Genomic DNA, 23,574 nt, shown 5'->3' with positions numbered 1-23,574 from the left:
AATAAATAAGTACATGAAGTAAATACAGTATTTTCAAACTGTGATAAGAGCTTTGAAAGCAAAGTACTGGTAGCCGTGAGAGCACTATGCAGATGATCTGACTCAGTTTGGGGTGGGGTGGTCAGGCCAGGCTTTCTAAAAGAAGTGCTATTTGAGGGATAGCTGAAGGATTAGTTGGTTAGCTGGATAGAGGAAGGTGGGTGGGAGTGGATGGAGAAGAGCTTCCAGACCCAGAGAACAGACTGTGTACAAAGGCAATTCAGTGGGCAGGAACAGAGAAGGCCAGTGTGGCTGAGGCAGTCAGGTCAGCCATGGTGTGACACTTAACTGGCAAGAACACGAGTGTCACTGAAAGATTTTATTTTATTTTATTTTATTTCTTTTTTTTTTTTTTGAGACAGTGTCTTGCTCTGTCGCCCAGGCTGGAGTGCAGTGGCGTGATCTCAGCTCACTGCAAGCTCCGCCTCCCAGGTTCACGCCATTCTCCTGCCTCAGCCTCACGAGAAACTGGGACTACAGGCGCCCGCCACCATGCCAGGCTAATTTTTTTTTTTTCTGTATTTTTAGTAGAGATGGGGTTTCACCATGGTCTCGATCTCCTGACCTCGTGATCCGCCCGCCTCAGCCTCCCAAAGTGCTGGGATTACAGGCGTGAGCCACCGTACCTGGCCAACTGAAAGATTTTAAACAGGAAATGACAAAGCTCTGAGTGAGTAAGAAGTGGTCACTCCAGAGAATAGAGTTTAAAATGACCAGTGTGGAAGGGAGATTGGTTTGGAGGCAGTTGCTGTGTCCAGTCTTGGGCTGGTGTGGCGTGGCGGCAGTGAGTTTGGAGAGAAGCTGGATATAGTTAAGTGATGACAAATATTTTCCTTTAGAGCTAAAGGAAAATTTTCAAGAAAATCTCAGCTGGTCTGAAGGTAGTGAATTATTTCAATTGATTGTTCACAGTCAGTTACAGACGGAACTTCTTTTTCCACTCTCGCTGCTTTCTCACTACTGCATCTGACTAGTCTTTTAACATAATAAAAAAAAAAAGGCCGGGGGTGGTGGCTCAGGCCTGTAATCCCAGCACTTTGGGAGGCCGAGGCGGGCGGATCGCGATGTCAGGAGTTTGAGACCAGTCTGACCAACATGGTGAAACTCCGTCTCTACTAAAAATACAAAAATTAGCTGGGCGTGGTGGCACGTGCCTGTAATCCCAGCTATTTAAGAGACTGAGGCAGGAGAATTACTTGAACCCGGGAGGCGGAGGTTGCAGTGAGCCGAGATCGCACCACTGCACTCCAGCCTGGGCAATAGAGCAAGATTACGTCTCAAAATAAAATAAAATTAAAAAGAAAAAAAGAAAATCTCACCATCGGAAAAAAAAAAAAAAAAAGGTCGGGGCCGGGCGCGGTGGCTCACACCTGTAATCCCAGCACTTTGGGAGGCCGAAGCAGGTGGATCACCCGAGGTCAGGAGTTCGAGACCGATCTGACCAACATGGTGAAACCCCATCTCAACTAAATACAAAAAGTTAGCCAGGTGTCGTGGTACATGCCTGTAATCCCAGCTACTTGGGAGGTTGAGGTAGGAGAATTGCTTGAACTTGGGAGGCAGAGGTTGCAGTGAGCTGAGATTGTGCCATTGCACTCCAGCCTGGGCGCAGTGGCTCACGCCTGTAATCTCAGCACTTTGGAAGGCCAAGGCGGGCGGATCACAAGGTCAGGAGATCGAGACCATCCTGGCTAACACGGTGAAACCCCGCCTCTACTAAAAAAATACAAAAAAATTAGCCGGGCGTGGTGGCGGGTGCCTGTAGTCTCAGCTACTCAGGAGGCTGAGGCAGGAGAATGGCCTGAACCCGGGAGGCGGAGGTTGCAGTGAGCTAAGATCGTGCCATTGCACTCCAGCCTGGGCGACAGAGAAAGACTCCGTCTCAAAAAAAAAAAAAAAAAAAAAAAAAAAAGGAAAGTCAGTTGCGGTAGCTCACTCCTGTAATCCCAGCACTTTGGGAGGGAGGCTGAGGCAGGGAGATCACTTGAGGTCAGGAATTTGAGCCCAGCCTGGCCAACATGGTGAAACCTCGTTTCTACTAAAAATACAAAAAATTAGCTGGGCGTGGTGGTGCGCGCTTGTAATCCCAGCTACTCGGGAGGGTGAGGCAGGAGAATTGCTTGAACCCGGGAGGCAGAGGTTGCAGTGAGCTGAGATCGTGCCACTGCACTCCAGCTTGGGTGACAGAGCGAGACTCTGTTTCAAAAAACAAACAAAGCCAGAACAATGATGACGCATGGCTGTAATTGCAGCTATTTGTTGGGGGGTGGGGGGGCATGCTTTGAGCCCAGGAGTTCAAGGCTGCAGTGAGCTATAATTGCACCACTGCACTCTAGCCTGGGTGACAGAGTGAGACCCAGCCTCTAAGAGTACATTAATCCAGAAAAGTACCATTAATCCAAAAGTACAACAATAAAAATGAATAACAAACAGTTCATGGCTGGGAGCGGTGGCTCACGCCTGTAATCCCAGCACTTTGGGAGGTCGAGGTGGGTTGGGATCACCTGAGGTCAGGAATTCGAGATCTGCCTGGCTGACACGGTGAAACCCCGTCTCTACTAAAAATACAAAAATTAGCTGGGCGTGGTGGTGGGCACCTATACTCCCAGCTACTTGGGAGGCTGAGGCAGGAGAATCACTTGAACCCAGGAGGTGGAGGTTGCAGTAAGCCGAGATCATGCCATTGCACTCCAGTCTGGGCGACAAGAGCAAAAACTCTGTTTCAAAAAAAAAAAAAAAAGAGTTCATGAAAGTCTTCATTTTATACAAAAGCAGGTCAATTAGCTTAGCATAAGGGGGACTTTAATATGTTTAGCGAATAAACGAAGGAAAGACAGAGAAATGTTTGAGAGGGCAAAACAAAGATAAAAAACGCGAGAGAGTTGAGGTAAAAAATGGAGAGAGGAAAATGAAATGAGAGAGAGCCAGAATAAGCAGGGTATGTGAGAATCTGAGAAGTATGAGGAGGTTGGAGGGTAGTAGGAAGATTGGGAGGAAAGTGGGCAGGGTGGGTGGGGAAAGTGCAGTGTGCACCTAACAAGAGGAAAGAAAGATTAATTGCTGATGCTGGGTTCCAAGGAGACTGGAGACAAGGCGCAAAGGTAAACGAAAAGACAAGGAGTGGGCTGGGTGCGGTGGCTCATGCCTGTAATCCTGCACTTTAGGAGGTGGGGGCAGGGGGATTGCTTGAGTTCAAGTGTTCAAGACCAGCCTGAGCAACATGGTGAAAACCCTTCTCTACCAAAAATACAAAAACTTTAGCTGGGCGTGGTGGTGTGCACCCGCGGTCCCAGCTACTGGGGACGCTGAGGCGGGGTGATCGCTTGGGCCCAGGAGGCGAGGCTGCAGTGAGCCGAGATTGCACCTCTGCACTCCAGCCTGGGTAACACAGACTCCCCCCTCTCAAACAACAAAAAAAAGACAAGGAGTGAAATAGGAAGCTCCAAAGCAGGAAAGGCAGGAAGGGGAGATGACCAAAGATGAAGGAGGAAGGAGCAAAAGGCTGGAAGGGGTGCCGGGAGGAAGGAGGGAGCAATGCTTTGGGGAGAGATAGCAGGACTGCAGGGTGAGGGACCATGGACGACCACCTTAGAGAGCCAGATTATAGGGAGGACGGAACAGTGAGGGCGTGAGAGAGTGCACAGCAATTGGCAGTCCAAGCCCAGGCCCGGGAGGGAAAGAGAAAAGGGCGAGTGTGGGGGAGGGGTGGGAAAGGTGGAGGATAGGTCTGAAAAGACTCTAAGGGAGGGGAACGATGGGTGTGGCCAAGACTCTGACCTAGCCCTCACCCTGCTCCCCACCCTCGGCAGGCTTTAGGTCCCAGTGGTTTCTTCCTCCAGTTAGGAGCCTTGATGCCAGAGGGGATAGTGGTAGGTGGGGAGGTTGAGTGCAAAGGGTTCAGGCTGTAAGTCATGTTGGGTTGGAATAGGGGCACAGGAAGGTGGGGCTGTTGGGGAGCCACGCTAAGCCGGGTGTCTGTAGCAGAGCCAGAGAACCGGGACACTGAAGAGGGTGCTGAAGGGGGCGACTCTCAGGGATCGGGCCAGGGCCCCCGAAGGTGGGATCGACCAGGGTAGGAGACAGAAAAAAAAAGGAGAGCAGCGGGTGGGGGCGAAAGCAGGGCCGGGGAGAGAGCACTTTGGACAGAACCCGGCGGGGAAAGGGCGGCGCCGAGGCTGGTCAGGGGCGCCCCGCAGCGTCCCAGGCGCACCTGTTGGGAAGAAAGGAAGGGGCTTCCCGGTGTTCGAGGGAAATCCAGTCCGGAGGGGCTGACTCGGAGCTTGGGACTCCTGGGGAGCCACCGCCTCCTCCCCAGCGGCGGTCAAAACCGGGCAAGCGAAGGGGCGTGACCCTGGTGCTCAGGTTTCTTCCTCCTCACCTGGGCAAGGAGGGGTGGGGGCCACGACTTCCGGTTCAGGTGAGTGTCCCTTCGGTGACGTCAGGTCATCCTCGGCCGCCTCTCCGGTCCCGCCTCCCCCTCCCGCGCTCCCGGGGCGCGCGGGCCGCGCCCCCGACGTCCTACATATACTCAGGTGCGCCCCACCTGTCCGCCCGCACCTGCTGGCTCACCTCCGAGCCACCTCTGCTGCGCACCGCAGCCTCGGACCTACAGCCCAGGATACTTTGGGACTTGCCGGCGCTCAGAACCGCGCCCAGACGGCCCCTCCACCTTTTGTTTGCCTAGGGTCGCCGAGAGCGCCCGGGGGGAACCGCCTGGCCTTCGGGGACCACCGCTTTTGTCTGGAACCACCCTCCCGGCGTATCCTACTCCCTCTGCCGCGAGGCCATCGCTTCACTGGAGGGGTCGATTTGTGTGTAGTTTGGTGACAAGATTTGCATTCACCTGGCCCAAACCCTTTTTGTCTCTTTGGGTGACCGGAAAACTCCACCTCAAATTTTCTTTTGTGGGGCTGCCCCCCAAGTGTCGTTTGTTTTACTGTAGGGTCTCCCGCCCGGCGTCCCCAGTGTTTTCTGAGGGCGGAAATGGCCAATTCGGGCCTGCAGTTGCTGGGCTTCTCCATGGCCCTGCTGGGCTGGGTGGGTCTGGTGGCCTGCACCGCCATCCCGCAGTGGCAGATGAGCTCCTATGCGGGTGACAACATCATCACGGCCCAGGCCATGTACAAGGGGCTGTGGATGGACTGCGTTACGCAGAGCACGGGGATGATGAGCTGCAAAATGTACGACTCGGTGCTCGCCCTGTCCGGTAAGGCCGCGGGACCGACGGGGCGGACGCGCCCTTGACCGAGGTGGCGGGGTGGCGCGCGTGGGAGAGCCGAGGCTCCACGGCTGGGGGCCCTGGGTTGCCGGGGAGCTGCAGGGCGAGGAAGTGGTCGGCTGGGGGCGGCGGGGCTGGGCGGGAGCGGGCCGGGGTTCCGGCGGCTGCACGTGGGCGCGCACCTCGGTCGCCCACGGTCCTCTTCCTCCCCCAACCCAGCCTCGTCCCCGGCTCGGAGCAGCGGTGCTTAGGCCGGGGCCATCCCCTCCTCCATTCCCGGGCAGGCCATGGCCTCCGTCATCTCCCGTCCTTTTCTCAGAGAGAAACGGCCCCGGGGCGCGGGGCACGGGGCGCGCCGAGGGCCGAAGGGCGGTGCGGCTGGTCAGAGTGGGCCGCCGCCTGCTGCCTCTAATCTTATCGGCCGATTAGCCGAAGCCACAAACCCGGTGGCCTCGATAGCGGGCTCAGAGCAGGGACGCCGGCTGGCATGTGCGCCGCGCGGGGCTCGGACCACCGTCTCGGCTTCTCTTCGCTGCACCCTTTCACCCTTCCCCCTATCCAGGGCAGTTTCACCGAAACCCCGGCGCCCCGGGCGGATCCTTGAGCGGAGAGGGCGGGGCGGGAGCAGGAAGGCCGCGCTGTCGGGAGGGGCGGGGACCTGCCCGCTTGGCCCAGGTCTTGGACACCTGGGCGCCCCTGGCCCTCGGCAGAACACAGCGCCGGACAGAAGAGGTCCAGCGGTTAGTGGGCGCGGCCGGCGGCACGAAGGCTGGAGCCGCCTGCATTTCCAGCAATGACGGCGCCCTTTCCCCTCGCCCGCAGCGGCCTTGCAGGCCACTCGAGCCCTAATGGTGGTCTCCCTGGTGCTGGGCTTCCTGGCCATGTTTGTGGCCACGATGGGCATGAAGTGCACGCGCTGTGGGGGAGACGACAAAGTGAAGAAGGCCCGTATAGCCATGGGTGGAGGCATAATTTTCATCGTGGCAGGTGAGCCCCCGGGTTCTCCCATCTGGGAGGAGCAAGGCTGGGCAAGGCGCCCATTTGGGGCCTCACTATACTGAAACCGTCATTCTCTCTCCAGGTCTTGCCGCCTTGGTAGCTTGCTCCTGGTATGGCCATCAGATTGTCACAGACTTTTATAACCCTTTGATCCCTACCAACATTAAGTAAGTCCGGGAACCCTGCCTCCTAAGGGGACAGGTCTGGGGTCCTGGAGTAGGGAAGAGGGCAGAGGCACGCCAGGGTTTCTAACCACCCCCTTCTCTTCACAGGTATGAGTTTGGCCCTGCCATCTTTATTGGCTGGGCAGGGTCTGCCCTAGTCATCCTGGGAGGTGCACTGCTCTCCTGTTCCTGTCCTGGGAATGAGAGCAAGGCTGGGTACCGTGCACCCCGCTCTTACCCTAAGTCCAACTCTTCCAAGGAGTATGTGTGACCTGGGATCTCCTTGCCCCAGCCTGACAGGCTATGGGAGTGTCTAGATGCCTGAAAGGGCCTGGGGCTGAGCTCAGCCTGTGGGCAGGGTGCCGGACAAAGGCCTCCTGGTCACTCTGTCCCTGCACTCCATGTATAGTCCTCTTGGGTTGGGGGGGGGGTGCTGTTGGTGGGAGAGACAAAAAGAGGGAGAGTGTGCTTTTTGTATAGTAATAAAAAATAAGTATTGGGAAGCAGGCTTTTTTCCCTTCAGGGCCTCTGCTTTCCTCCCGTCCAGATCCTTGCAGGGAGCTTGGAACCTTAGTGCACCTACTTCAGTTCAGAACACTTAGCACCCCACTGACTGCATTGACAATTGACTAAAAGATGCAGGTGCTCATATCTCGACATCCATTCCCACCCCCCTCTTATTTAAATAGCTACCAAAGTACTTCTTTTTTAATAAAAAAATAAAGATTTTTATTAGGTACGGGGGTGTTCTACTCTCTCACATTACCCCATGTCTTCATCCTACCTTCTGTCCTGATGAGACGCTGCTTCCTGGCTCACAAGGCGGGGCGCCATAGACAAGGGGAACCAAGGTGGGGCAGGGAGAGGGTAAGGCTAACACAAACAACAGAAAGATGGTTCTGGGCCCAAAGTCTTCCCGCGCCCCCTCCAATTACAATCTAATCAAATCTGGCCAGTCAAATATCCAGGTCGTCATCTGGGTCTTCTTGGTCCAGGTCATCATAAGCATCTGGCTCATAGAAGATGTGGCTGGTAGCCTGCCCTGGCCTAGGCCGCAGGAGAGCCTGCTGTCTGAGAAGGGAAGATTTGGTGCTGGTGAGGGTAGCTAACAGGTTGGGTCTGGATACTTTCTTCCAGGTGACTGTGACTCTCATTCAGGCAACCTGTTAGGCCTCCATGTCATTTTATTGGTCCAAGTCCCTTTCTCTGACCTCCATGTTAGAGCTGAAGCACCATTTGGTACTGGGATAGATACCCTTGTACTGCTCTCCTAATAAAACCGTAAGTTCCTAGCAGCTTGAGGGCAAGGATCTTGTAGTCTTGCTTCATCCGCCCACATACTGGGCACAGAACAGCAGGCATGTACTAAGCCCTTGTTAACCAGCCTTTGCCACGCCCATATAGCCTTCTGTCCTCCTAGCACCACTGCCTAGGGATAGCGCCACCTCCCAAGGGTCTGGTCTGGCTCAGCCCAGGCCCAGGGTGCTCTGGGGACAACTGGAGCTGTGATCCAAGGGTCTAAGGGAGAGAAAAAGAGACATAAAGGTCCTCTGCCATTATAGGGGGAATGGGTGGATCAAGAACTTGGACTTGTCTCTGGAGGTGGACTTCAGTCCCTATAAAGTCAGGTTAATCAATAACCTGTTGCCCCACCTCTCCACGGCCCAGATGCTGGGCTCTACTCAGGGATCCACGTACCCAGGTCCCAACCTTACTTTTCAGAACTGAACTGGAAGGGCAGGATCAGGCTATCTCTGGCTTCTCTCTCTTTCTTGGACAGGTGAAGGTTAAAGGTCAAATGAGTTGTGGGATCCACCTGTAGGTACAAAGGATGCTGCCACTCTGCCCCATCCCTAGAATCCCTGACCCCACCCCCAACCTCTGCAGCTTTTATTTTCTCTCCCTTGACCAGACACTAAACTACATTTCCTTGTTCTGGCCTTGGCATTCTTAGATACCGGGGGTATATGAGGATCGGAGTAGGGCTGGGACTCTACAGAGGGCCCCTCTTGGAGATCCAGGCTGAAGTCCGGAAGGATGGAGAACCACTGAGTCTGGAGAGAAAAAAGAAAAGAGTTTTTTTCATCTTACTGAAGAAACTAGACAGACTCCAGGACCTCACATCCTCAGCCCCCAATCACCTATTTAACTGACTACTTTCAGCTCCTGCCCTCAACTTTTTTTTTTTTTTTTTTTTGAGACAGGGTCTGGCTTTGTTGCCCAGGCTGGAGTACAGTGGCGTGATCTTAGCTCACTGCAACCTCCGCCTCCCAGGTTCAAGTGATTCTCCTGCCTCAGCCTCCCGAGTAGCTGGGATTACAGGCACATGCTACCACGCCCAGCTAGTTTTTGTATTTTTAGTAGAGATGGGGTTTCGCTATATTGGCCAGGCTGGTCTCGAACCACTAACCTCAGGTGATCTGCCCACTTCGGCCTCCCAGAATGCTGGGATTACAGGTGTAAGCCACTGCGCCCAGCCTCTATTTTATTTTCAAAAGTCAAAGCAAGTTGATTAAGGAAGTAAAGGAATAAAAGGATGGCGACTCAGGCAGAGCAGCCCACTTACTCTTTTTTTGAGACGGAGTCTCACTCTGTTGCCCAGGCTGGAGTGTAGTGGCATGATCTCGGCTCACCTCAACCTCCGCCTCCCAGGTTCAAGTGATTCTCCCACCTCAGCCTCCCGAATAGCTGGGACTACAGGCACCCACCACTATGCCCAGCTAATTTTTGTATTTTTAGTAGAGACGAGATTTCACCATGTTAGCCAGGCTGGTCTCGAACTCCTGACCTCACACAATCTGCCCACCTCGGCCCCCCAAAGTGCTGGGATTATGGGCCTGAGCCACCTCACCTGGGCCCCACTTACACTTTATAACCTTGGTAAGTGACTTAAATTTAAACCTCCTTGGGCCAGGTGCAGTGGATCACACCTGTAATCCCAGCACTTTGGGAGACCAAGGCCAGAGGATGGCTTGAGCCTAGTTATTCAAGACCAGCCTGGGCAACAGGGTGAGATCTCATCTGTATAAAAAACTAAAAAGCTGGCTGGATGTGGTGCTACATGCCTGTGCTCCCACCTCCAGCTACACCAGAGGCTGAGGCAGGAGGATCACTTGAACATGGGAGGTCAAAGCTGCCGTAAGTTATGATTGCACCACAGCACTCCAGCCTGGGCAACAGTGAGACCTTGTCCAATAAAAAAAAAAAAAAAAAAAACCCAAGGGAAAAAAACCCTCCCTGGACTGGCTTTCCAGCCTGAAAAATGGTGATAATAAAACAATCTACCTTAACCATAGCTGAGAGGATTAAATGAAGTGAGTGATAGAAAACAGAGAAATACCTAAATCAGCTTTTTTTAAAAAAAAGGTCTCACTGAGGGCTGGGCACAGTGGCTCATGTCTGTAATCCTAGCACTTTGGGAGGCTGAGGTGGAAGGATCACTTGAGCCCAGGAGTTTGAGACCACCCTGACCAACACAGTGAAACCCCATCTCTAAAAAAAGTTTGTTTTTAAAGTCTCCTTGAAACATCAGCATTTTCATTGTTCTTCCCATCGTGCCACCCTTTTCTCTGTCCCCCGTTTCCAATCCTTCTCTGTTGGTTCTTCTGACCTGGTCAGTTGGGCGCTGTCGGGGCCTCCGACACAGGATGTGGGCCGAGGCCTGGCCCATGGTACCGCCCAGGGTCACCTCAGTCTGAGCAAGGCTGCTGAGAGCTCCCACAGGGCCTGGTCCATGAAGCTCTTCATGTAGCAAGCCCAGCACACTCACTTTCCCCACTGAGGAGCTGTCACCTAGAGGAGGACAAGAAATGTAGAATAGTAGGGAGCATTCAGGTTGGTGGCCTGGGAGCTAACAGTGAAGAGGAGAGAGCCTCACAATTCCATCACAGTGCTGCCAAAATCCTGACGTCCCTTGGCCAATCTCACTACCGTGCTCTGAGCCTCCTCCAGCCCACACCTTAATCTCCTCTATCATCCCAATGTAAAGCTGATCAAGGCACCGCTCTAACTTCTATCCTTCAGCAGCTCCTCTGCCTTCAGGATGGAATGAACGCTTCCAGCAGGTGGTGTCCACTTACTTTCCAGCCTCATCTCTTACGCACGGAAGTACTTGTAGTTTCTGGAACTTCCCAAGATCCCAGTCAGTGCCTTCAATTCTCTGCCTCCCTTTTTGGGAGCATTTAGAGTGTCAGGTACTATGCTAAACGCTTTCACACAGTGTTTGAATCCTTACAAAGGTCAGCGTTTTTAGGTCAAACCGTATGAAATCACTGACATTTAACCATTTTTTTCTTTTCTTTTTCGAGATGGAGTCTTGCTCTGTCGCCCAGGCTAGAGTGCAGTGGCGCAATCTCGGCTCACTGCAACCCCTGCTACCGGCTCAACAATACTGCCTCAGTCTCCCGAGTAGCTGGGACTACAGGCGCGTGCCACCACGCCTGGCTAATTTTTGTATTTGGTAGAGACGGGGTTTCAGCATCTTGGCCAGGCTGGTCTTGAACTCCTGACCTCGTGATCTACCTGTCTTGGCCTCCCAAAATGCTGGGATTACAGGCATGAGCCTCTGCGCCCAGACTGTTTTTATTTTTTTGAGATGATGTCTTTCTCTGTCACCCAGGCTGCAGTGCAGTGACGTGATCTCAGCTCACTGCAACCTCTGCCTCCTGGGTTCAAGTGATTCTCCTGCCTCAGCCTCCCGAGTAGCTGGGATTACAGGCGTGCACCACCACACCCAGCTAATTTTTTGTATTTTTAGTAGAGACAGGGTTTCACCATGTTGGCCAGGCTGGTCTCCAACTCCTGACCTCAGGTGATCCGCCCGCCTTGGCCTCCCCAAGTGCTGGGATTACAGGCGTGAGCCATTGCGCCCAGACAATATTTAACAACTTTTAACCTAAGAAATGGCAATATAGTGGTTCATCCTAATACTTCCCTTGTACCTTCCCCCATATACAGGGGAAAGTGAAGCAATGAGAGATCAAGCACCTTAATACAAAGCTGGGCGTCTGACTCCTAAGTCCATTCGAGTACCCACAGTGCACTTCAAGGCTAGTCTCAGTGCCCTTGCCCGGCCAAATTTGCCTGGATGACCTCTTGCTCTTCAAGAGAGTGCCTTTTTTTTTTTTTTTTTTGAGATGGAGTCTTGCTCTGTCGCCCAGGCTGGAGTGCAGTGGCCCATCTCAGCTCACTGCAAGCTCTACCTCCTGGGTTCACGCCATTCTCCTGCCTCAGCCTCCCGGGTAGCTGGGACTAGAGGTGCCCGCCACCAAGCCCGGCTAATTTTTTTTTGTATTTTTAGTAGAGACGAGGTTTCACCGTGTTAGCCAGGATGGTCTCGATCTCCTGACCTTGTGATCTGCCCACCTTGGCCTCCCAAAGTGCTAGGATTACAGGAGTGAGCCACCGCGCCCGGCCGAGAGTGCCCTTCTTTAAGGTACCCTGTGCATGTCCTGTATCATCATGGCCTTTATCAGACCATCTTGTAACTGCCTGTTTACTTATCTCCATCTTTTATGGGACTTCGAGCTCCTGGAAGGCAAGGACCCAGCTACAGTCAGTCTGTATTTTGCCATGATCTAGAATTGTACCTGACACATTGTATGTATTTACTATTGATTTGTTAAATGAATGAATGAGTGAAACAAATGAGTAAAAAAATAACTTGGAGAAAAAAAAGCAAATGGTAGATGGCATTAAGGAGAAGTAAAAAAAAAAAACAGACAAAAAGGTCAAAAAAATGAAAAAAGGTCTGACTGGAGAACCCAGATGTTTCTTCTAGGGTAGAAAGGAAAAGGGGCACACTCCTTGGCAGAGGGAGATGTATGAGGGGAAACAATGAAGGAGGGGTCTCACCAGGACAAGAGTCCTGATGGCTCACAGCATGCAGGGCCTGGCAGAGTGTGGTGCAAGGAAGGCGAAGTAGCAGCCAGCTGAGTGAATCGAGAGCAATGGTGACAGGAACAGGATCTGTCCTCTTGCACATGGCTCTCAAGGCTCCCAGCGGCCCCCCAGGAAAGGCCTCCTCAGTTTTTGACCAGTTGAGAGGGTCTCTGAAGAAGTCATGGTAAACCAGCCTGCAAAGGGAAAATAAGACACAATATAATATTGCCCCTTCCCCCCAGAGGATCACAAAGTTCATCCTCTGATCTTTATGGCTGTTTTCTCAATTTTTATGAATATCCTAAATATTAGTGAAAGATAATTACTGAGAGAGAGCATACAGTGATTGAGAGCACAGACTTTGGTGTCTGACAGCCTGATCTCCAAGCTTGGCTTTGCTACTTGCCCAAGGTCAGCTAACTGATACATTATCTCTAACAGTTGCCTCATTGGTGAAATGAGATGCCAACCTCTAAGCATTCAGCACAGTGCTTGACACATAGTATATGCCTGATAAATGTTAGTTATCACCATTATCAAATATTTCCTGTGTGTGGCACCTAAAGTTTATCACCCTGGATGAAAAAAGAGAAAGCAGAGGACGTGAGACTTGGTCCTGCCTGTAGAACAGCTTAAAGAAAGTCAAGAATTAAGTCAAGAAGTAACAACTACAGAAAAAACAGCTCAGGAAAGGGAGACTGGCATAGGTAGCAGAACTTTTTTTCCCAGATATCTCTTTTCTATCTTCTGGTTCTCTTGTGGAGTGCCCGCTTTTTTTTTTTTTTGAGACAGAGTTTCGCTCTTGTTGCCCAGGCTGGAGGGCAATGGCGCGATCTCCGCTCACTGCAACCTCTGCCTCCTGGGTTCAAGCGATTCTCCTGCCTCAGCCTCCTGAGTAGCTGGAATTACAGGCATGTGCCACCATGCCCAGCTAATTTTTTGTATTTTTAGTAGAGATGGGGTTTCTCCATGTTGGTCAGGCTGGTCTCGAACTCCAGACCTCAGGTGATCCACCCGCCTCAGCCTCCCAAAGTGCTGGGATTACAGGCGTGAGCCACCGCGCCCAGCCATGGAATGCCATCTTAACATACACCACCGCCTCTATCACAACAATGGCTGATACAAAATTGGAGGCTCAGCAGATAAGATGTAAACTACTATTATCATCCACTGAGTTGCCGGGACTAGGAAGTAGAAAGCATCCTACTAATGGTTCTTAATGTCTCCTGATCAGGCATGCGGCTGGGTTTAGGGACTTCCTTATCTCAATACTTTCTTCTCCCCCATGTTAGTCAATAAATCCTGGAAATTCTACCCACTAAAGTCCTTTACATGTGTTCTAAACTTTCCATCTCTACTGCCACTGCCTTAAACCAGGCCTCTATCACTCCCTACCATTATTCCCTAAAATTCATTAGGTCAGGAACAGGTCTGTCTCACTCACTGCCGTCTCCAGTATCTTGCACAGCACCTGGTTTATAGTTGGTGCTCGGTACATATGTACCTTAAAGAGTGAACCCGGATTAATGGATTACTGCAATACCCTTCCCACATGTTCTCCCTATCTCCAGGCTATTTCTCTCTTGACTTCTAAGATCTTTGCTTTGGACTCCCCAAATACTCATCACTCCTCTTATTAATTCTTGCCTCCTGAAAGACCCATATCCAATTCTTCAATGAATATTTAAGGAACTGCTACTACATACCAGGTTCTGCGCTTGTTGTAAATAAATTTCCTTAGCAATATAGGTCTCAAATTTAATCAAATCTCTTCCAACTGGTACTTACCGATTGTTGATATCAGAGTCAAAACCTTCACGAAACTCTTCCTCGCTCACTTCACAGCCCAGGATATGCACTTGCTCCCCACTAAGGCAGAGATGAGAAGGGATTGTCAAAGAGTGGGCACAGGTGCCCTATCCAGGGTAGGCCGGGGAGACACTGTGGGATACTCACCACAGTGCAGATTTCTTGACAAGCGCCTTCAAGAGACTGCGCCCCTCCCACTCCACGGAATCTGCAGAGCGAGGGACGGATAAAGAGTATGAGAGCGCTGGGATTACCGCCTTCGCGAACCCGTCGCGATTTCCACACCTAGCCTGTGACCCCTGGCCCTTCCTGCCCACTTCCGTCCCCTCAGCCAGGCCCGAACCGCACCCCCCCCCACACCGTGCCTCTGGCTCTCACCCCGAAGCAGCACCAGGCCGCCCAAGGCCAACAGCGAGTCCAACATCTCCAACTCGCGTCCGGTCCCTGCTCTGGCGCCCTCTGATGGCGTCATGACCCAGTGTCCCGCCCCCTCGGGGTGAAACGGGCGGAGGACTCGGGCGTCCTCCCACCATTAAGACCTAACATAGTCTGGAATGAGAGGTGATTATGTTCAATATTCCCAGGGGAGCGCTCACGCGGAGGGCGCCCGTCCCCGAGCCCTGGCGCACAGTCGTGCGGACAACGACCCCGTCTACATTTTCACTGTGACCGGGGCGGGAAGAGCAGTGAGGGCAGTTGTCAGTGGGAGGGGGAGGGGGAGGAGGACCCACAAGCCCCCCGCGAGGGCCCTAAGCGCGGGGCCAAGTGCCGTCACTCGCCCCGCCCACGCAGTTTGAGGCGGGGCCTGCTTCGCCTCAGGCCCCGCCCCGCGGCCACCTTCTGCGCGTGCGCAATACTGCAGCCTCGTTTGGAGTGCTTTTGGCTTTCCTTATACCTACCCCCCATAGACCGCGCAGGAGGAACTTAGTCCCGGTGAAGCGAATACACGTCACCACCGGAAGTAGTGTCAAAGGGGAAGAGGAGGGGGAAAGACAGGAAGAGGGAGTCCTTTGGACGGTAAAATGGCGCCTGTCAGAGTGGGAAACCCAGCTGCAGAGGCTGCAGCCCCGCTCCCCAGCGGCTAAAGGACCCCCGAGCTCGGGGAGGGGGAGGCCGCTCCGGCCCAGCGCTCCGCGCCCTCCGGCTCCCCCTCCCCCTCCTTCCCTGCTCCTTCGCTCTGCAGGCCCGTTCTCCGCTGCCGCGGCCCTTTGCGCGCCGCTGCCCCCGCCCTCCCCGTTCCTGCGGGCAGCCCCCTAGCGCGCCTGCGCAGCGGGCCGCTCTCCGCTTTCCCCCCCTCCCCCTCCCTTTTCCCTTCCTCCCTTTTCCCTAGCCCCCTCCCCCACTGCCCCCTCCCCCAATTATCCTTCCCCTTCCCTCCTGGTCTCCGAGGACCCCATCCTAGCCCTACCTGTCTCGGCCCGCAACCTCCCCGAAGCCGTCGGTGCCACTCCCAGCCCATGTGGGCCCCCGCGGGCTGCCCACGCCTGTCCCCCAGCTCCCTGTTCCGCTGGGCTTTCCCCTCGCCAGGGGTGGCTTTCTGAGCCGCCCGCTCCGTGCCCCTCTCTGCAGCCTCTCCTGCCACTCGGGGCCCCCGTTCCCCCTCCCGGCGGCGGGGGGCTGCCCCCGGGGGGCTGGCGGAGCTGGGCCGCGGGGGCCCCGGGGCCGGCGGTGCCGGGGTCATCGGGATGATGCGGACGCAGTGTCTGCTGGGGCTGCGCACGTTCGTGGCCTTCGCCGCCAAGCTCTGGAGCTTCTTCATTTACCTTTTGCGGAGGCAGATCCGCACGGTGAGCCAGGGTGGGCGCTGGCGGTGTTGAGGACGTCTGTCCGTGGTGCTCAGGGGTTTTCGGAGTGTCGGGCCTCTGTTTGGGCCTAGGAAGGGAATCCTGGCTGGGGCTTTTCTCGCCAGAGAATTGGGCACCCTAAGCGGGGCGAGGTGGGAGACCCTTGTAATAGAACCTTGCCCTTGGGGGTTTTGATGGGGCTAGATGGGTCAGGATTTGGCAACTCTTGGGGGCTAAGGTGGTGGGTGGGGCGCTCTTTAAGAAAGCTGGAGTTGTTGCTAAAGAAACCAAGAGGCGGGGAACACCTGTTTGATGACAGCCGGATCTGTGGATGTGGGCTTGGGAAAGACCCTATTTGGAACCTCGGTGTGTGTTTGGTCCCATAACAAGGAAGAGACAGACTTGTGTGTCAAGGGTGGAGGTGGGTGGGAGGGCATACGTTACAAACAAGGACTGGAACTTGGGAAAGCCCTGGGTGTGAAGGAGAAACGCCTGCGGTTCCCATTAAGAGAATTCCTTCAAAAAGGCTGTGAAAATTTACTTCATAGTGTGAGTGTAGGTATCTGGATTTATTGAAGACTAAAGCAGATGCTTTTACGATGGGCCTCTTTAATTGTGGGAGGGAGTTCAAGGTGGGTGCTGTGCCCACCATTGAAGTTTGGGTGTCCCTGTCAGAGGACAGCGCTGGGCAGTTGTAGGGCTTGAAAATGAGGACGTTTGCTTCTCCAGGAGAGCCTAGCATTTTGAGGGAAACTGTCCGGATGGACCCAAGCATCTCTGGGTCCCCTCCCCCTTAGCTTTTCTCCAAGGTCAGAGGTCCTTCAGCTAACAGCACTTTAAATGAATGTGCTCTTGTGGTCTCACCACCACCAGGGAGAATCCTCGGAAGGAGTCTGGGGAGAATTTAGTAAGCGGAGACACAGGTTCTGGGTCTGTACTGTGGTCTGTACCCCTTAGCATACCTCAATACAATTTGAAAGAATAAACCCAGGTTGGGGTGACCTGGGGTTCAGGGAATTTCCAGAAAGCCCTCAGTGGTAGTGGTGATTGATTTAACTGATTTGGAAGAATGGGTCTGGCCTTGGGTTCATTCTGTCCTTTACCAGTCTGCTTCCACTTCCTGATTTAGGGCGCGAACAGTACAGGATGGTTGTGGCTGTAGGCAGCAGCGCTATTCCCCCGAGACAAGAGCTAGGAGCCAAGAAAAATTTAGGGTCAGAGATGCTGGGATATGTGTGGGGCTATCTCCTGGGGTTTTCTTTTCTTTTCTGAGACAGTCTCGCTTTGTCGCCCAGGCTGGAGTGCAGTGGTGCCATCTCCGCTCACTGCAACCTCCACCTCCTGGGTTCAAGCGATTCTCCTGCTTCAGCCTTTCTAATAGCTGGGATTACAGGCACCTGCCACCACACCTGGCTAATTTTTGTAATTTTAGTAGAGACGGGTTTTCACCATGTTGGCCAGGATGGTCTCAAACTCCTGACCTCAAGTGATCTGCCCGCCTTGGCCTCCCAAAAGTACTGGGATTGAGCCACTGCACCCGGCCTCCAGGGGTTTTCTTTATGGGTTGACTGCCGTCTTCTCTGACGTTCTCGCTCCAACACATCAGTTTTCTGGGCATACGGAGTGGTGCTTCAGCTCATCCACAGGTTACTTCCAAAATTGCTCTCCTTTGGGCAGCACTGACCCCATAGCCTTTTGTCCTCCCTTCCCTTCCAATCTGGTTTCTTTCCCCACCCCGCTTCTGGCAGATTCTTGGAGCATTCCCTACATACCCAGCATATGCAACCCGAGATAGCAAGGCTGGACACTGGAGCTCTTTCGGACCTCATCATGGCCCAGGGAGAAAAGAAGGGCAGATCTTGACTAGGGGGAGAGAGCCCTGTGGGTTTAGAAGGGAGAACCTGGTTCTGGTGTGGCTTGGGGCCTAGGTATGCACTGAAGAGGGTTTGTGCCTTTGAAGAAAAGTGTGGAGGAGGGAATTGCCAGGCTTTGTATGGGGAGATATGCGTATCAGGAAATAGCCCCTAGAGAATGCTTGGAGAAGCAGAGCTGGATGAGGTGGTGACGTCCTTGTCCCTTATTCACCTCTCACTTAACGGCCCTGACTTCACTCTGGCCTCCTCCAGACCGTGCCAGTCAGCCTGGCAGGGGCTTTCCAGTGTTCTTTGCCTCACCCTGGGTACCAGGATAAGGAGACTGTTGAGAGGGCTGAGGTTCTCTGAACTTGTGACTTGGCTAGAAGGGACAGACGTGGACAGGTGGCTGGTTAAAATAGGCCTGGTGGCTTCTAGCCAGAGGAACTTAGCTGACCTGACAACCTCTGGATTCCCTCATTCTATATTCCCATTAAGGACCCAGGGATCTCCTCCCGAATCCTACTCCATGTGCACTAGGGAATCTGAGGCACTTAGTTCCCAATGATGGTAGTTGCCACAAATAATTCTTGGGGTGAAGGTTGTGTTGTGGGGGTTGTTTCTTTGTTCAGTGTAGCAGGATAATATCACAGTTAAGAGGGCAGGTTCGGCCGGGGGTAGTGGCTCATGCCTGTAATCCCAGCACTTTGGGAGGCTGAGGCGGGTGGATCATGAGGTCAGGAGCTCAAGACCAGCCTGGCCAATATGATGAAACCCCGTCTCTACTAAAAATACAAAAATTAGCTGGGCGTGGTTCGCGCGCCTGTAGTCCCAGCTGCTTAGGAGACTGAGGCAGGAGAATTGCTTGAACCTGGGAGGTGGAGGTTGCAGTGAGCTGAGATCGCACCACTGCACTCCAGCCTGGGCAATGGAGTGAGACTCCCTTCTCAAAAAAAAAAAAAAGAAAAAAAAAGAGGGCACGTTCTTGGGTTGAACTGCATTGGTACAATCCTGGCTCTATCACTTCATTGATTCTACTTTTTTTTTTTTTGTTTGGCGACGGAGTCTTGCTCTGTCACCAGGCTGGAGTACAGTGGTGCGATCTCGGCTCACTGCAACCTCTGCCTCCTGGGTTCAAGCCACTCTGCTGCCTCAGCCTCCTGAGTAGCTGGGGCTATGGGCACGCACCACCATGCCCAGCTAATTTTTATATTTTTAGTAGAGACGGGGTTTCACCATGTTGGCCAGGATGGTCTCCGTCTCTTGACCTTGTGATCCGCCTGCCTTGGCCTCCCAAAGTTCTGGGATTACAGGCGTGAGCCACCGCGCCCGGCTGATTCTACTAATATTAACTGACCACTTTTGCTACTGTGTTCTAGGCACTGGGAATACAGCCATGATCTAGACAAAATCATATTCTCATGGAGTTTTCATTTTAATTAGGGAGAGAAACAACTTAAGATAATTCCTAGCTGTGTGGCCTCAGTTTCTTTAACCTTAAAACAGGTATAACAGTAATATTAGGGTTGTTTTGAGGATTAAATGAAAAAGGCCAGCGTGGTGGCTCATTCCTGTAATCCCAGCACTTTGGGAGGCAAAGGCAGGAGGATCACAAGGTCAGGAGTTTGAGACCAGCCAGGCCAATATGGTTAAACCCCGCCTCTACTAGAAATACAAAAATGAGCCGAGCGTGGTGGTGCACGCCTGTAGTCCCAGCTACTAGGGAGGCTGAGGCAGGAGAATTGCTTGAACCTGGGAGGCGGAGGTTGCAGTGAGCCGAGATCATGCCGCTGCACTCCAGTCTGGGCAACAGAGCGAGACTCCATCTCAAAAAAAAAAAGAAAGAAAGAAGCCTAAATTACATACATAGTACCTGTGGTAAATGTTCATTAGGTGCTCCCTGTTACTGTTACTGGGGAAGGCTTCCTTATCAAGGGTTTCAATCCTCTTTTGTGCTATTTGTAGGTAATTCAGTACCAAACTGTTCGATATGATATCCTCCCCTTATCTCCTGTGTCCCGGAATCGGCTAGGTAAGTATGTGGTGGGAAGCCTCCTTTAGGGTGAAGTAGGGGCCAGCTCTGGGTCAGAGGTCGGTCAGTATTATTCCTCCCCACTCTGGTTCAGCCCAGGTGAAGAGGAAGATCCTGGTGCTGGATCTGGATGAGACACTTATTCACTCCCACCATGATGGGGTCCTGAGGCCCACAGTCCGGCCTGGTACGCCTCCTGACTTCATCCTCAAGGTGTGTGGCGGTGGGGAGTGATGAAATGGTTCCATCTGTTCCTCTGCCCAAACCTGGACTCCCTTTCCCAGTCCCAGAGCATCTGTCTCCATCCGCTGGCACCAGTGTCAGCCTGGAGGAGGGAAGCAGATGGGTGGGGCGTTTTCTAGGCCTGGGTTGTGGTCATGACATCCCCCAGCCCATCTTGTTCCTCTGTAGGTGGTAATAGACAAACATCCTGTCCGGTTTTTTGTACATAAGAGGCCCCATGTGGATTTCTTCCTGGAAGTGGTGAGTTTTGGAGAACTAAAGGGAGCTCTGTAATGAAGGCATGGTTTTAGGGCTCTGGGAATTGGGAGGATTTGGAGGAAGGGGTGAGGAGAAACGGGTAAGAGCAGTTTTCTAGAGGGGAGGCTGTGGAATGGTAGGGGAGTGGCTTTCAGTACTTGGGGTTCATTTGTTGTGCTGATGTAATTCTTTTCCGCTGGCATCTTTCTCTTTTGTTCTTGCATTTCTGAATCATAAGAGTGTAGGATGCCTAACACTGAGTTTGGAGGTTTGGGCTGGGGGTTCAGAATTTCGTGTCCTCAGAGACATTTGATGTTGATGGAAGGCCTGAAGGACTATGCCGTTGCCCTTCTGAAAGATAACTGTATGTCTAAAGGAATCATCACCTTGTATGGCATCGCCCTCTCCCCCAATCTATTTCAGGTGAGCCAGTGGTACGAGCTGGTGGTGTTTACAGCAAGCATGGAGATCTATGGCTCTGCTGTGGCAGATAAACTGGACAATAGCAGAAGCATTCTTAAGAGGAGATATTACAGACAGGTAAGCTAGAATCCCAGTCTAAGAGTGTGGCTTGGGAGGGAGGCCACCAGGGAGGGATCTGGGTTTGAGGAGAGTATCCTGGAGAGAGGCCTGCTACATGATCCCCTGCCTTCCAGCACTGCACTTTGGAGTTGGGCAGCTACATCAAGGACCTCTCTGTGGTCCACAGTGACCTCTCCAGCATTGTGATCCTGGATAACTCCCCAGGGGCTTACAGGAGCCATCCAGGTACGGGGGAAGGTGGTGAGTCTGGCAGGACCAGAACATGGTTCTGAGAAGGTATTTTTGCAGGAGACCTGGGCTTTGGTCCTTGAGAGCTGGGATTCCCTAGATTATCCCTAGTTTGCTGTAAGTCGAAATGCAAGTTATTTTTGTGTTTCAAATGAGATACCATATATGTCCATTTCATAAATCGGATTTCTTATATCATTTTTTTCATTTTTAAAATTTATTTTTGGCCGGGCACGGTGGATTATGCTTGTAATCCCAGCACTTTGGGAGGCTGAGGCAGGCGGATCACGAGGTCAGAAGTTCGAGACCAGCCTAACAAACATGGTGAAACCCCATCTCTACTAAAAATAGAATAAAACTAGCCAGGCGTGGTGGCACACGCCTGTAATCCCAGCAACTCGGGAGGCTGAGGCAGGAGAATTGCTTGAACCCGGGAGGCAGAGGTTGCAGTGAGCCGAGATTGCACCATTGCACTCCAGCCTGGGTGACAGAGCGAGACGTCTCAAAAAAAATAATAAAAATAAATAAATAAAAATAAAATTTATTTTTATTTATTTTTTGAGATAGGGTCTCACTCTGTTCCCAGGCTGGAGTGCAGTGTCATGATCATAGCTCACTGCAGCCTCGATCTCCCAGGCTCAAGTGATCCTTCTGCCTCAGCCTCTTAGTAGTTGGGACTACAGGTGTGCACCACCATGCCCAGCTAATTTTTTTATTTTTTATTTTTTTTTGAGACAGAGTCTCGCACTGTCACCCAGGCTGGAATGCAGTGGCGTGATCTCGGCTTACTGCAACCTCCGACTTCCAGGTTCAAGCGATTCTCCTGCCTCAGCCTCCCAAGTAGCTGGGATCACAGGCACCTGCCACCACGCGCAGCTAATTTTTTGTATTTTTAGTAGCGACGGAGTTTCACCACGTTGGCCAGGCTGGTCTTGAATTCCTGACCTCGTGATTCACCCGCTTCGGCCTCCCAAAGTGCTGGGATTACAGGCGTAAGCCACTGCCCTTGGCCAATTTTTTTATTTTTAGTAGAGAAGGGATCTCATTATGTTGCCCAGGCTGGACTCAAACTCCGGAGCTCAAGTGATCCTCCCACCTCGGCCTCTCAAAGTGTTGGGATAACAGGTGTGAGCCACTGCGCCTGGCCAAGTGTGTTTCAAGTGAGGCACAATGGCAGTAAGCTTGACTAGAAGCATCAATAGGTGTGAGATCTGGTGATTAAAACTTAGTTTCGGAGCATAAATCAGGAAAGTTTTACTTAGGTTGTTGACTTCCGGTAGTGGGAGGCATATATTTTTAATAATAATTCCTCATTCCCTCCAAGAAGAGAAAAACACCCAGTCTCTCTTGAATTCTCTTTCTTCTCATCTGCATTTTCACCCACCCTAGACAATGCCATCCCCATCAAATCCTGGTTCAGTGACCCCAGCGACACAGCCCTTCTCAACCTGCTCCCAATGCTGGATGCCCTCAGGTAAGGGAAGTGGGCTCTGGACACTTGGATATCTCAAGAAAGGAGGAGGTGGGGGATCCTCAGAGGGAATAAAAAACGTTTGTCCTGTTTTAACTCTGTTCCCTTAAGAATTTAACATTTGGACCCAGGTCTTCTTACTTCAAAGCTCATCACTTTAGCTAGTAGGCTGTGGGCAAATCGAACCTATCTAATCATGAATATGGTGATAATTTAGGTCCCACATCTCCAGTGATGCTGCCTTACAAGAGTGTTGTGAGGGTATGAACTATAAGGTACTCTACCAATGCAAGTTATTGTCACCCCAGGTTCACCGCTGATGTTCGTTCCGTGCTGAGCCGAAACCTTCACCAACATCGGCTCTGGTGACAGCTGCTCCCCCTCCACCTGAGTTGGGGTGGGGGGGAAAGGGAGGGCGAGCCCTTGGGATGCCGTCTGATGCCCTGTCCGATGTGAGGACTGCCTGGGCAGGGTCTGCCCCTCCCACCCCTCTCTGCCCTGGGAGCCCTACACTCCACTTGGAGTCTGGATGGACACATGGGCCAGGGGCTCTGAAGCAGCCTCACTCTTAACTTCGTGTTCACACTCCATGGAAACCCCAGACTGGGACACAGGCGGAAGCCTAGGAGAGCCGAATCAGTGTTTGTGAAGAGGCAGGACTGGCCAGAGTGACAGACATACGGTGATCCAGGAGGCTCAAAGAGAAGCCAAGTCAGCTTTGTTGTGATTTGATTTTTTAAAAAAAACTCTTGTACAAAACTGATCTAATTCTTCACTCCTGCTCCAAGGGCTGGGCTGTGGGTGGGATACTGGGATTTTGGGCCACTGGATTTTCCCTAAATTTGTCCCCCCTTTACTCTCCCTCTATTTTTCTCTCCTTAGACTCCCTCAGACCTGTAACCAGCTTTGTGTCTTTTTTCCTTTTCTCTCTTTTAAACCATGCATTATAACTTTGAAACCAAAGCGGCCTTAGGTCCTTCTCTGGGGTTTTGGGAAGTGAAGAGAGGGGACTTTGTTCACACGCACCCTGTCCCCCAGGCAGAGGGGGAAGAGACTGCTGTTGGACTCAAGGGG

The 23,574-nt window shown here is 52.6% G+C and overlaps 3 protein-coding genes across 5 annotated transcripts; 2 read left to right on the top strand and 1 right to left on the bottom strand.

Moving 5' to 3' along the window:
- The first annotated feature begins 4,166 nt into the window (after positions 1-4,166).
- CLDN7 (claudin 7) lies at positions 4,167-7,159 on the top strand. 2 transcript variants are annotated; one of them, XM_055102295.2, is made up of 5 exons: positions 4,167-4,456; positions 4,724-5,245; positions 6,080-6,244; positions 6,339-6,423; positions 6,529-7,159. In XM_055102295.2, exons 2-5 carry the CDS (start codon positions 5,023-5,025, stop codon positions 6,689-6,691), a joined length of 636 nt encoding a protein of 211 aa, XP_054958270.1. In that variant the 5' UTR covers positions 4,167-4,456; positions 4,724-5,022; the 3' UTR covers positions 6,692-7,159. The 2 variants fall into 2 exon arrangements, with proteins under 2 accessions (XP_054958270.1, XP_008960712.1); XM_008962464.6 differs by lacking the exon at positions 4,167-4,456 and adding an exon at positions 4,476-4,571.
- ELP5 (elongator acetyltransferase complex subunit 5) lies at positions 7,122-16,612 on the bottom strand. Of its 2 annotated transcripts, none has more exons than XM_055102293.2 (9): positions 15,873-16,612; positions 14,488-14,658; positions 14,257-14,317; positions 14,089-14,169; positions 12,274-12,494; positions 10,031-10,212; positions 8,379-8,474; positions 8,136-8,236; positions 7,122-7,491 (listed from the first exon to the last, which is right to left on the bottom strand). In XM_055102293.2, exons 2-9 carry the CDS (start codon positions 14,579-14,581, stop codon positions 7,377-7,379), a joined length of 951 nt encoding a protein of 316 aa, XP_054958268.1. In that variant the 5' UTR covers positions 14,582-14,658; positions 15,873-16,612; the 3' UTR covers positions 7,122-7,376. The 2 variants fall into 2 exon arrangements, with proteins under 2 accessions (XP_054958268.1, XP_034797301.1); XM_034941410.2 differs by lacking the exon at positions 15,873-16,612 and adding an exon at positions 15,009-15,148.
- CTDNEP1 (CTD nuclear envelope phosphatase 1) lies at positions 15,764-23,463 on the top strand. Its single transcript, XM_008962466.5, has 8 exons — positions 15,764-15,896; positions 19,712-19,778; positions 19,873-19,991; positions 20,190-20,261; positions 20,682-20,798; positions 20,915-21,026; positions 22,419-22,503; positions 22,809-23,463. The coding sequence occupies exons 1-8, from the start codon at positions 15,795-15,797 to the stop codon at positions 22,867-22,869; spliced, it is 735 nt and encodes a 244-aa protein (XP_008960714.1). The 5' UTR covers positions 15,764-15,794; the 3' UTR covers positions 22,870-23,463.
- The last annotated feature ends 111 nt before the right edge of the window (positions 23,464-23,574 follow it).

This window comes from Pan paniscus, chromosome 19, assembly GCF_029289425.2.
Source record: "Pan paniscus chromosome 19, NHGRI_mPanPan1-v2.0_pri, whole genome shotgun sequence".
Taxonomy (NCBI): domain Eukaryota; kingdom Metazoa; phylum Chordata; class Mammalia; order Primates; family Hominidae; genus Pan; species Pan paniscus.
Note: the sequence above shows the minus strand (reverse complement) of the source record. Positions and strands in the feature narration are given on the sequence as shown.

Bases quoted from the DNA above. Each gene is read 5' to 3' on its own strand.
- CLDN7 (XM_055102295.2), top strand. From the start codon at position 5,023: ATGGCCAATTCGGGCCTGCAGTTGCTGGGCTTCTCCATGGCCCTGCTG. The intron at 5,246-6,079 runs GTAAGGCCGCGG...CCTCGCCCGCAG, and splicing joins CTCGGTGCTCGCCCTGTCCG to CGGCCTTGCAGGCCACTCGA. The intron at 6,245-6,338 runs GTGAGCCCCCGG...TTCTCTCTCCAG, and splicing joins CATAATTTTCATCGTGGCAG to GTCTTGCCGCCTTGGTAGCT.
- ELP5 (XM_055102293.2), bottom strand. From the start codon at position 14,581: ATGACGCCATCAGAGGGCGCCAGAGCAGGGACCGGACGCGAGTTGGAG. The intron at 10,213-12,273 runs GTGAGACCCCTC...GTCCTCCTCTAG, and splicing joins CCATCAGGACTCTTGTCCTG to GTGACAGCTCCTCAGTGGGG. The intron at 7,492-8,135 runs GTAAGGTTGGGA...TTCCCTTCTCAG, and splicing joins TTCCAGTTCAGTTCTGAAAA to ACAGCAGGCTCTCCTGCGGC.
- CTDNEP1 (XM_008962466.5), top strand. From the start codon at position 15,795: ATGATGCGGACGCAGTGTCTGCTGGGGCTGCGCACGTTCGTGGCCTTC. The intron at 19,779-19,872 runs GTAAGTATGTGG...ACTCTGGTTCAG, and splicing joins TGTGTCCCGGAATCGGCTAG to CCCAGGTGAAGAGGAAGATC. The intron at 20,262-20,681 runs GTGAGTTTTGGA...AATCTATTTCAG, and splicing joins TGGATTTCTTCCTGGAAGTG to GTGAGCCAGTGGTACGAGCT.